At 37.8% G+C, this 13302-nt stretch overlaps 1 protein-coding gene across 7 annotated transcripts in view; it reads right to left on the bottom strand.

Moving 5' to 3' along the window:
• The window catches only part of taok3a (TAO kinase 3a), a 119203-nt gene that overhangs the window by 43212 nt on the left and 62689 nt on the right, over nt 1-13302 (bottom strand). For all 7 annotated transcript variants that reach the window (XM_069933125.1, XM_069933126.1, XM_069933129.1 and 4 more), the window contains 4 exons: nt 11408-11521; nt 9543-9634; nt 5652-5745; nt 5183-5264 (listed from right to left, as the gene is read on the bottom strand). In XM_069933125.1, the coding sequence (XP_069789226.1) occupies nt 5183-5264; nt 5652-5745; nt 9543-9634; nt 11408-11521 (382 nt within the window). The remainder of the gene's footprint in view (nt 1-5182; nt 5265-5651; nt 5746-9542; nt 9635-11407; nt 11522-13302) is intronic.

Genomic DNA, 13302 nt, shown 5'->3' with positions numbered 1-13302 from the left:
TTATTCTTGTTAGGTATTTCTTCATCCACCGTATAGTAAAATTTAAGATGTTCTCATTAAATATATACTTTCTAGCCAGTGTAGGAAGCAAATTATCCAGTAAGGCAGCTATTATAATATTTATGAATCTATGCAAGTTATTTGAATGCAATGCTGAAGAGAACGACTGGACAGCCTGCCCATATTCTATTGCACGATATGGAAAAAATATTGCAAAATACCAGTCATTTATGGAAATTGTGCATGCCCACAGAAGTTGCAAGCCAATTGATTATCTTAAGGAAGGCAGGAAATGAAAACCTATCATTCCTTTAATACACAATGCTACGAATCAACTGCTTTCCAGCATTGAAAGTTTTATTTCCATATTCATAAATTTTGACTATCTACCAATACAGCTTTAATTTTTCCAGTTTTAAAATAAATTGCAACAGACAACTGAAATTGCAAATCATTGGGTTTTAAACTTCTTTCAACAAAAAGAAAATTACAAATTATTTAATTACCTCATATATTGAAAAAAGATAATGTCAACAGCAAAAAGTAGACAAAGTAATGCTGCAACAGATCAGATTTGCATTCTTGCCATATCTAATTATAAACAGAAAGGATCCTCGACAATCAGAATCAGGATTTACTGTCATGAACAAGTCATGAAATTCAGTGTTTTGCAGTAGCATCAGAGGGCCACATACATATTACAACCATCTTACGACATTATTGTAAAAAATAAAATAAAAATAACAATAACATTGCATGAAAAGTAAGGCAGCGTCTTTGGTTCATTGATTATTCAGGGATCTAATGGCAGCGGGGAAGAAGCTGTCCTTGGGCCGCTGAGTGCTTGTCTTTAAGCTTCTGTACTTTTCCCCCAATGGTAGCAGAGTGAAGAGGGCATGGCCTAAATGGTGGGGGTCTTTGAGGAAAGAGGCTACATTTTTAAGACACTGCCACATGTAGATGTTCTTGATGGAGTGAAGTCTGGTGCCTGTGATGTCGCAGGCCGAGTTAACAACCCTCTGGAGTTCATTCTTGTCCTGAGAGTTGGGGCCTCCATTCCAGGCAGTGATGCAACCAGCCAGAATGCTCTCCATGGTACACCTTTAGAAGTTTATGAGAGTCTCCAATGACATATCGAATCTCTGCAGACACCTCACAAATTATAGCCACTGCCGAGCCTTCTTTGTGATTGCAACAACATGGAGGCTCCAGGACAGATCCACTGAGATGTTGAATCCCAGGAATTTGAAGTTCTTGACCCTCTCCACTATTGCGCCCTCAATGAGGGCTGAGTCACGTTCTCCCGTCTTCCTCCTGTAGTCCACAATTATCTTCTTGGTTTTGCTGACGTTGAGAGCACGATTGCTGTCATTACACCATTCAATGAGCTGATCTATCTCCCTCCAGTACGCTTCCTCATTGCCGTTTGTGATTCTGCTGAAAACTGCGGTATCATCAGAAAATGTAGATGGCATTGTAATTGTACCTGGCCACACAGTCATGGGTGCATAATGAGTAGAGGAGTGGGCTAAGCACACAACATTGGGGTGCGCCTGTGTTGATGATCAATGAGGAGGAGACATTGTTTCCAATTTGTACTGACTGTGGTTTTCTAATGAGAAAGTCAAGGATCCAGTTGCAGAGTGGGGTACAGAGGCCTAGAATTTGTAGCTTCTTGACCAGCACTGAGGGAATAATGGTGTTGAAGGCTGAGCTGTAGTCGATGAATTGCTGTTTTCGAGGTGATCCAGACCAATGACAGTACCCAACCAACAACAAACATTTGCGACTAGTTTCAGTCAAAAGTGACAAGGAGATGATTCATCTTGGATTTCTCCCAAGGTATTCATCTGCACAGAACACAGCAATTTTTGTATTCATTCAAGTTATATGATCAACATTTAATTGAGACTCTCTAATTAGCTTGAGATGGTGGTGATGAGCTGCCTTCTTCAACTGCTGCAGTCCTGGATGCATTGGTATATCCAAAATGTTGTTGACCCAGTGAAGGTAAAGGGAAGACGATAAATTTGATTCACACAATTTGATGCAATGAAAAAATGGCCGACAGCAATGGACAGTAAAGACTAGGGTATTAGACAATGTGCTGTTTATAGTAATGACATTGCAAAACCAAACATGCCTCTAGCCAAGTTGTTCAGTGTGCTTACAAAGGGTATTTCAAAGTTCAAATTTATTGACAGAGTAAATACATGACATCACATACAGTCCTGAGATTCTTTTATCTGTGGGCGGGATTAGCAATTTCTACATCAGTAACTGAACAAACTGTGCAAATGCAGATGTAAATATAGATACTGTATGCAGTAATAAATACTGAGCATACGAGTCATGAGATGAATATCGTTATCCCCTATTTTTCAAGAGACCAATAGTTGAGAGGTAGTAACTATTCCTGAACCTGGTGGTACGAGTCCTGAGACACCTCTACCTCCTTTCTGATGACAGCAGTGAGAACAAAGCATGGCACGGGTTGTGCACATCCTTGGTAATTGATGCTGCTCTCCGACAGCAATGTTCAACATAGATATGCTCAATGGTGGTGAGAGTTTTATCTGCCACGTGCTGGGCTGAGTCCTCTACCTTCTGCAGGATTTTTCATTCAGAAGTATTAGTACTCCCAGACCAAGCCTTGATGCAGCCAGTTAGTACACTTTCCAACAATCATTTGTAGAAGCTTGCCAAGTCATTTACTTAGCAGCAACATGCTCACTGATGCCAAGTTATCTTTTCTCAGAGCCACTTAGCTCTCAGCTTATGGACCAAAGTGCTAAATTCCATCAGCAAGTTGAGAATGACTTTAAGGCAGGATTTGACTACGGCTACAAAGAATAATATTGACAAAGACGTGAGAGCCCCAAAGTTAATGAGCATCAAGGGAAAAAGAGTCCAAGAATAAGAGTCCTAGTTTGCTCACAGGATGAAGTTTGTGGCAGAGGAAGATCAATCAGCCGAGACATGACTGCAGTAGTTCAACACATCATAGAACCATGTTCAGCAATAACTTTCCTTGCAACACAAGGTCGAACATGGACCAGGTATATTAATAATATAAGAATAAATCAGTCTAAGCCTCCTGCAACACTCTTACCACTTCAGAACCTTTCCACTATCTACAAATCAGAAGTGTGATTGACTACATTCCACTTCCCCAGATTAAACAACTCTCAATGAATTCTGTATCAATCAGGATTAATGGCCCCTCAGTAATCACAACATACATTCTCTCCACCTCCACTATCCTGTGGCTTCGTGCACTATCTGCAGCAGGGGTAGCCAACCTTCTAATTTTTAATCTTTAATTTAGACATACGGCACAGTAACAGGCCATTTCAGGCCACGTGTGCGTACCAGGAGTGTAGGTTAATTGGTTGTCACAGACACATAGGCCAAAATGGCCTGTTACTGTGCTGTATGTCTAAATTAAAAATGTAAAATTAAAAGGTTGGCCACCCCAATCTACAGAATGCAATGCAGTCATTTCTAGCCACAATGATGGCACCTTTACTGGCAAGACAAAGGTCAAGAAAGTTAAGAACAGCAAACATTTAGGAACACCACCTGGAAGCTCCCTCCCATATGTGACATCTCTATTTCTTATTCATCACTGGATTCAATCTTAGAACTTCATAAACCAGGAGGACTGTAATAGCTCAAGAAAGTTCACCAACACCTTCTCAAAGTCAATTGGGGATGGCCAGTAAATGTGGTCTTTGCACCCCTATAAATAATTGAAGAACAAAGTGCAGAAAAATCTCCAATGTTATGATCCTCTTGGGCATTACAAAGACATGAAAGAGCCCCAAAGGTAATGAGCATCGGTTATAAGCCATCTTCCATAAATGTGCAATGTAAGGTTTAAAATCAGAGACAAAATCAATGATACAACATTCCTTTCCAAAGTTCAAAATAAGTATGTAAGCATAAACAAGATTGTGTACTCATTATGGAAAACTATGGCATGGTCAATTATACTATACACAGATTTTACTTCTTGGGACATAGGAAATTGCTTTAATATTCCATCTTCCACTTGACTGAAACAGAAGGTATAAATTCTCTGTAAGTCCTTTATTTCCTATTCAAAATTCACTTGATCCATTTTAGCAAAACTTGTATTTGAAATATTTTGATATGCTTATAAACAACTTTAAAAAAATCATAATGCTAATTAAGATACCATACAGAAAAAGTTTACTGCTTTGAAAATTGACCACAAACAGATGGACAGTAAAGGCAGTTCAAGCCGAAGAATGATTTAAGTATTTTAAGAAATGAATGGCGTGACACTGCAGCCAATAATAAATTCTTTAGCCTTTAATACTATTAGAGTGATTATCTGAATTTCAAAAGAGATACAGCATCAGATGGAGTCATTGTAAAGCTAAGAATGGTGTGGTAGTAAAGGCCTACAAGATAAGCAAGTACCAATTAAATACAAAAATTCTCCGATAAATGGACCAGATTGGATTCTGGAACAATGAAAAAGTATGCAGTTGTTAATTCGGAGGTTGGAGTGAAGAGATAAATTCAAGTCACATTTTAAATAGTTTGAACATGTTCTTTGCAAAATTAACAAGGAATTACTGACTCAGAATTATATCATGTAAACAACAGCAATAATTCATTTTTAATTCTGCAATTAGCAAGGGCATTCATAAAGATATTAATTTTGACTCAGAAACAATTCATTTAATAATCCTGCAACTTAAACGGTATTGCAAGCTGCTTGGTGTTCTATTTACAATTAGTTTTGAAAAATACCAGCAGGAAAAATAAATTACTTCCCATTGTGGTGGATGTTGGCCCAAACCCTGAATGTGAGAATAATAAACAAACTTCCTATAACACTAAACATGTGCAAAATAAACTAGATAAACTCGGTTTAGCTTGAATAGATTAGATAGAATAATTTCTGAATTATATATATCCTTTGGGAATACTAAATTTAAAAAAAGGGACAATATCCAAAAATCAGTCAGAAAGGTTTCCTGAGACGTCCAAATCACAACTAGAAAGTCATTCAGAATACAGTGGTACAATTATTGAGTATAAATTGTAATGACATAAACAACAAAACAAAAGCATCATGCATTGCCTGAAATTAATTCATTTCTGAATTTGGCAAATAAATATTCAGTTAATAGTTCAGAATTCTTACTCGCAAAAGCTCCAATGATGTAGGTCTATCCTGGGGTATCTTCTGCAAGCAATAATCCACAAAGTTTCTAAAAAATTGAGACCTAAAAAAAATAAAACATTAAAATCAGAAACATCAATGCCTATTTTCTGCAAATCTGTCTTTCCACTGCCTTCTGCAATTACTATAGCATACAGTTTTGATCAGCTTTAAGAACACAAAATCAAATTGGTATAATTTATATTTTCCAATTATTAAATACTAAAACAATTATTCAAAACTTTAAAAATGTCAAAATTAAAAGTATTTGCAGACACTTAAATGACTACAAAACAAATGTAACTCAACATCATTAATAATCTGTATATTTTAAAATGAGTTGCTAAAACTACAAGAACCATTGCTGCAAAATTGGAAAGATATTTAAATGCATTGTTAATAAATGATTACGATTAAAAATGTGAATTCTGTCTAATCAGTATGAACATACCATTCATTTGATTGAAGCATTGGTGATTCATTCTGGGCAATATGATATAAGGCACTCATTGCGTTCATGTTGAATAAAGGTGGCTTGCGTTCAGCTACAGAAAAAAGGCAAATCGAGAACACGTTAAAAAGTTGTTTTATATTCAGAGAGCAAGTAATAAACCCATATGGATAAGAACTGTCGTCATAGGGATAATCCTATTTAAGATCACTTGTTCAACCTTGGAAAAAATCTATTCTACAACTACTACAAATAACATTAAGAGTTTATTTTAAATGAATACAATTATTAGTTTTTCTCTTTGAATATTAAGTAGTGCGTTATAATAAATACACATTTTTTTTTTAAATTATGCCCCATGACCTGCACTCAGTCCCTCTCACTGCACAAGTGTCAGTGGGAACCTGCAAAATGACAAAGCAGTGACCCTTTCAAATGTAATCAAAAGCTTAAGAAATATGCATTTTAATGTTTAAATGGGTTAAACTACGCTGCATCTAATATTTTAAAAAGTACCCCAAACCAACTCAGATTAATATGCTTGTAAGAGGAATCAGATACACCTCCATTTGAAGAAAGATGTGCAAAATATGGTTCAAGATTTATCCAATGAGAAATAGTTTTCAGGGATGAAAACGTTGTAATGTTTTCACATCATTCTTTTGCTAGATTTTTAGCAAAGGTTTTGTTCTGCAATCTCTGTGTAATCAGTCTAGTTTTTACCCCATTGTCTAACAGCTCTCTTAACTTGACAGCACCAAAAGAACTGTCACCTGGACAATCTTGGTCTTGACCTGAACACAGACATTGCCTCTGTTCTCTTCACCCCTCTACCTACAACTTAAAACAGAGATTTTTGCACTTTTGTACCTGTAGTTCCAATTAAGTTAACTGCTATTCTCTCTACAAATCTTGTCTAACCTGCAGAGTATTTCCAGAACTGATTTTAGATTCAGATCTAATTTCAATTAAACCAAAAGGAACAAATTTGTGCTGAAAGGCTAATCCCTGTGATTAACTATTCCAATGGTCATATTTAAACTTTTGATTCTGCATTTTTTCTAAAATGCAGCTGTCAATATCCTAACTCACACCAAGTTACATTCATACATTATACATATGCTCAATGACCTGCGCCAAATCCTACAAAGCCACATTTTCAAAATTCACAGTCTTCATTTTAAAACAGGTCTTCTCTTCATTCTTTTGCTGTAGTCCAGCAGAAAGGTGTAGGAGTTCCGCAGGAGAAATTACAGGGAGTAATAATGATCTGCGCGGTGAAGCTGGTGACTGTGGCCCAGAGTTAGCGCTGTGCCGTTACGATGCGCGCGGTGATTTCTGGGAGCTGGTGGCGGCATGAAGATTTGCAGCGTGTGCAAGGAGAGGCCTCTGAAATACTGGTGTTCAGCCTGTCACCTGCAGTAAGTGAACAACGGGAGGGGTGCGTGGCAGGCGGAGTGCCTAGACGGAACAGTCAAGATTTTTCTCTGAACCCTATAAGAATCTGAGAGAAAGCCAGGCTAGGAGTTGGCAGAAAAAACTCTATACTCTTTCTGTGAGTAGAGTGGGATCAATACACACAATTCCAGGTAAAATATTGGAACAATGGTGAAAACTGAGGAAAGCCTGCAGAGATTTTGAAGAGCCAGCCTGCTCACAGGGTTAGCTTGGGCCCAGTGTTGGGGACTGCTTTTCTCCAACGCCAGTATGTGGAGGAGAATACTGCCTCGCATTTCTGTCCTTGGTGAGTAATGATGACTGCAGTTTGTCTGTATTCAGGACTCATAAGCCATCACCATTATTAGAGGTATAACAGGTTTTCAAAACTGTAACATGTAGTTTTAGCTATTATTTTCCCCCACCCAAATACATCCAGTGGCTTTTGCAAAAAAACTGCCACTATTGAAACCTGCATGATCTTCCCACAATTATGAACATTTTGTTACTCAGAGATACCACCTAAAATAAAATTTACTTTCAAGGGTTCAATTCTGATTTTAGTGGTACTGCACTTCCAACATATTGTTGATAATAATAAATATTGATAATCCTCTCACTGCCAATCAAAAATCTATAACGTGATATTATGGTAATGTACCTTCATCACACAAGCCAAAAAATTACACAAGACAGCTAAGCACGATTTTTGTAAAGGAAATTTGAAATATGCCATGAAACAGGGTGTCCATGAATAGAACAGAGTTTAAAATGTGCAATTCTTTGAAAATGGCAAGTTAGCACAAAATATTCTGATAAATGTAACAATATCTTGTATTTTAGAAAACAATTGGAATAATGAAATACAAAACATCTCTTATAATAATTGAATAAGCAACAATTAGTGTAACAATTTGCAGAGCGTTTAGCACACTGCTGTGACAGTGCCAGCAATCGGGACTGGAGTTTGAATCCCACGCTGTCTGTAAGGTGTTTTGTATGTTCTCCCCATGTCTGCGTGGGTTTTCCCCTGGTTGCTCTGTTTCCTCCAACCCTCCAAAATGTAGGTCAATTGGGTAATTGGGCGGCATGAGCTCGTTGGCCGAAAGGGCCTGTTACCATTCTGAATGCCTAAATTTAAATTTAATATTTAAAAAATTGTAACTTTCTGTGTAACACCACAGATTGAACAAAGCCAAAGAATAAAAGCAACTTAGATTCATGGCAAATCGGAAGGTATTATCACAAAGGGTCATTAATTTAAAATTTCCGATAACAGAATTTAAAAAAATTTTTTTTTTTTTTAGAACACTGAACTCTTTGCATTCAATTGCACCTAATAATGACGATATAATTAAGTTTTATGCAAGTTCAATCCTGAGTCTATTGAGAGACATAGTTCTCTACTGTAGAACCATAGAACACCATAGCACAGAAACAGGTCCTTCAGTGTTTCTACTCTGTGCCAAACCATTACCCTGCCTCGTCACACCAACCTGCACCCATTCTATATCCTTCCATACCTCTCCCATACATGTACCTGTCAAAATCTTTTCTTAAATGTTAACATTTAAGTCTGCATTCACCACTTCAGCTGCTCATTCCATACTCCCACCACTCTGTGTAAAGAAATTCACTCTAATGGTCCCTCAAACCTTTCCCCTTTGACCCTTATCCCACATATCCTCTCGGAACACATATACATTTCTCCACTGGCTTTCAGATTTTATTTAACAGAAACTGATTTCATCTTTATAAATAGTTCTGTGCTTTTATTCAGTGAAGTACTGGCCCATACTAGTCTGGAAAGTCAAATTCAGGCACAAAGTACTGCAGTACAGCAATGCAACTGGTGGAGTCACTGTCTCACAAATGGATTCAATCCTAACCACAGGTGTTGTCTATGTGGAATTTGCATGTTTTCCCTGTGTCCATGTGGATTTCCTCCAGGTTCTCTAGTTACCTCCCACATTTTCATAATGTGCTCCTTGACAAGTTAATTGGCCAATGTAAAATTCTTCTGCCATGCACATGTACGATAGAATATGGGGCAAGTGAGGGACAATGTGGGGAGAATCAAAAAGGGATTAATGTAGGATGAATGCACAATGAATGGTCGGTGTAGACTCTGGGGATTGAAGGGCCAGTTTCTGTATTAGATCTCTCTGTGGCTCTGTATTTCAACAGTACCCTTAGAATAGAAATAATAAAGAAACACACTGCAACTTTAGCTCTGCAGATGGACAAGGGATTGATGTTGAACTTTATCCAGTAGTTTTGAACAGGTTTAAATACCAACTCTGTCATTTCAGAAGAAAAAAAAAGACATTTATTTAAATTTCTGTAAACATTTAATTTTAAAACTGTTAAGATTGTTATAAAAGGCTGTCAGCAATTTAAAATTATGACAAAGACACTTAAAAGTATAATGTGTCATAAAAATGAAATACAAACCAAGTTCAATGGATGTAATCCCAAGAGACCAGACATCTACTTTTCCATCATACTGTCCTTCATCCATAGCAAGGATCACTTCAGGGGCCATCCTGTAAAATATACACGCAAAAGGTATGAAAAAAATCCTTCTGCATTGTACAAGTATATATACTGGTGCTGTGGAATTAAAAAAAACATTAACCATATAACCATATAACAACTTACAGCACAGAACAGGCCAGTTCGGCATGCTGTAACAAATCCCCACCCTCCTAGTCCCACTGACCAGCACCCGGTCCATACCTCTCCAGTCCTCTCCTATCTTTCCTTAAATGTAACCAATGATCCCGCCTCGACCACGTCTGTCGGAAGCTCATTCCACATCCCCACCACCCTTTGCGTAAAGAAATTTCCCCTCATGTTCCCCTTATAATTTTCCCCCTTCAATCTTAAACCATGCCCTCTAGTTTGAATCTCCCCCACTCTTAATTGAAAAAGCCAATCCACATTTACTCTGTCTGTCCCTTTTAAAATCTTAAACACCTCTATCAAGTCCCCTCTGAATCTTCTACGCTCCAGAGAAAAAAGCCCCAGTCTGCACAACCTTTCCCTGTAACTCAAACCTTGAAATCCTGTCAACATTCTCGTGAACCTTCACTGCACTGTCTCTATTTTGTTTATATCTTTCCTATAATTTGGTGACCAAAACTCCAAATTTGGCTCACCAATGTCTTGTACAATTTCATCATAACCTCCCTACTCTTGAATTCAATACTCCGATTTATGAAGGCCAACATTCCAAATGCCTTCTTCACCACACCATCTACCTGAGTATCAGCCTTGAGGGTACTATTTACCACTACTCCTAAATCCCTTTGTTGCTCTGCACATCTCAATAGCCTACCATTTAATGCATATGACCTATTTAGATTTGCCTTTCCAAAATGTAACACCTCACACTTACCTGTATTAAATTCCATCAGCCATTTCTCAGCCCACACCTCCAGCCTTCCTAAATCACCTTTTAATCTACAGTAACCTTCCTCACTGTCCACAACACCACCAATCTTTGTATCATCCGCAAATTGCTTATCCAATTCTCCACCCCTACTTCCAGATCGTTAATATATATAACAAACAATAGTGGACCAAGGTCCGATCCCTGAGGAACTCCACTAGTCACTGGCCTCCAATTGGACAAACAATTTTCTACCACTACTCTCTGACACCTCCCATCCAACCATTGCTGAATCCATTTCACTATCTCCTCATTTATACCTAATGTCTCCACCTTTTTTCCTAACCTCCTGTGGGGAACTTTGTCAAAAGCTTTACTAAAGTCTAAATAGACAACATCCACAGCTTTCCCTTCATCAACCTTTTTTGTAACTCAATCAGGTTTGTCAAGCATGATCTACCCCTGACAAAACCATGCTGATTACTCCCTAGCAATCCCTGTACCTCCAAATAATTGTAAATACCATCCCTCAGAACACTTTCCATCAACTTGTCCACCACAGATGTCAGACTCACGGGCCTATAATTCCCAGGTTTACATTTAGACCCTTTCTTAAATATTGTGACCAATAGAAATATAGTACTTGTTCGTGTATCAGAGTTGTTAAAAATACACACAAGAAAATGTCCATCAGGATTGCTCTGTCCAACTGTAATATCCTTCTTTGCTCAAGATAATTACTTAAAGTAGCTTAATGTAAATTGACTTACTCTGCTCACTTTTACCATTGCTTAATGTCATGTCATTTGCTCAAGATTTTTTTTTTAATGCAATGAGGACCATGGACCTGTTCTGAGGGACATGATGATCAGCATCAACACAAATAATTTGATAAACAGTCCTTTAAATCTAAATTATTTCTTACCAGTAAGGTGTTCCAACAAAGGAATTAGCAGGGGATACTATTGAGGCAGATCCAAAATCAGCCAGTTTAACTTGTCCTGGTTCAGTTAGTAAAATGTTTCCTGCCTTTATGTCTCTGTAAAAAAAAAGTTAAATTCACGCACTTTTTCTTTTATATACAAAAAAGATTGAAGTGATGAATATTTGACCAAGTTTTCATTCTGACTAATTCTTCGTCCCTGACCTTGCTGGAGCTCAGCTCATGGAGAATTTGGCAAATTACTACAGAAGTCTGGTGGAAAATGTGCTGACTGGCTGTATCACAGACTGGTGTTGGACTGGACATCAATGCCCCTGAGTACAAAACCCTGCAAAAGATAGTGGACACAGCCCAGGACATCACAGGCAAAACCCTCCCAACCATCAAGAATTCTGCTGTCGGAGAGCAGCAGGAATCATCAAGGATCCACATCACCCACCACACGCTCTGTTCTCACTGCTACCATCAGGAAAGAGGTCGAGGTGCCACAAGTCTCGCACTACCAGGTTCAGGAACAGCTGCTACCCCTCCACCATCAGACTCCTCAACAACAAACTCAATCAGGGACTCATTTAAGGACTCTTATTTTTGTACTTCATTGATTTTTTTCTCTCTCTCTGTATTGCAATTTACATTTATTTGTTGACATTTGTAGGTTGAGTACAGTTTGTTTTTGCACTACTAATAAGTGGCAATTCTGCCTCACCTGCAGGAAAAAGAACCTCGGGGTTGTACGTGATATCATGCATGTATTCTGACAAGAAATCTGAAATCTAGGAATAATATGCATCAAAATATGGTTCCAGGCTCCTGTATAGAAAACCAACTTGAAACTGATTCATGACAAGTTACATTTTGTAGAGGATTACTCTGTCAATAATATAGATTGTTTGCCAAATACTTAGTCCCTTAATAGTTGCTATCCCCTTTATAATGCAGGAGAAAACTATTGCTCAGACCATTCTTGATGGCTGGGAGGGTTTTGCCTGTGATGTCCTGGGCTGTGTCCACAACCTTTTGCAGGGCTTTGTACTCAGAGGCAATGATGTCCAGACCAACACCAGTCTGCGATACAGCCAGTCAGCACATTTTCCACCAGCCTTCTGTAGTAATTTGCCAGGGTTTCGGATATCCAAATTCTCCATGAGCTGAGCTCCAGCAAGGTCAGGGTCGAAGAATTAATCAGAATGAAAACTTGGTCAAATATAGATACGAAAAAGACCAAAATTTAACGTTAAGATTGGAAGGAGATAATTTCTCTGAATATCTCTATCCCAGGAGGCAATGAGGAATTGAACAAAACAAAAACAAAACACTACTGTTCACTGATAAATGGTCAATTTTTAAAAAGAAATAAAACAGACAGAAAAAAGGGAAATGAACAGAGATGACATATCTGGATTTGCAATACATTTAAAGATATCTTCAATAAGATTTTAATCACACAAAAACTTTGAATTGGCATAACATGCTATGGATTTGTACAGGTCATTAAACATTGGAAATAAACAAGTTATTGTTAATACTCTATTTAAAAGAGCCATTTTGCAGTGATTGCATGTTCAGAAGGATTCAATCACTGCAAGGAAGTAGCCATTTTCTGTGATTCGAGGAGAAATTTCTTGGGGCAGAAGATTGTAAATCGTGGAAATTTTTTTTTTTTTATACACACAAGTTCAAGTTTATTGTATGTATCTTTGGCAGCACATCTCCAGACCATCATTCCCACACACAGTACACCCTATACACAAACAACATATATACCTAGTGATCTAAAAGAAATATATATATATAAATAATCTATGGATTTCTAGGATTTTCAACAGTCTCACTCCCTGCAGGAAGAAACTGCTTCCTAGCCAAGCAGTCTGGTTTTA

Source organism: Narcine bancroftii, chromosome 4, assembly GCF_036971445.1.
Source record: "Narcine bancroftii isolate sNarBan1 chromosome 4, sNarBan1.hap1, whole genome shotgun sequence".
Classification (NCBI taxonomy): Eukaryota; Metazoa; Chordata; class Chondrichthyes; order Torpediniformes; family Narcinidae; genus Narcine; species Narcine bancroftii.
This window is presented reverse-complemented; position numbering and strand designations above follow the sequence as displayed.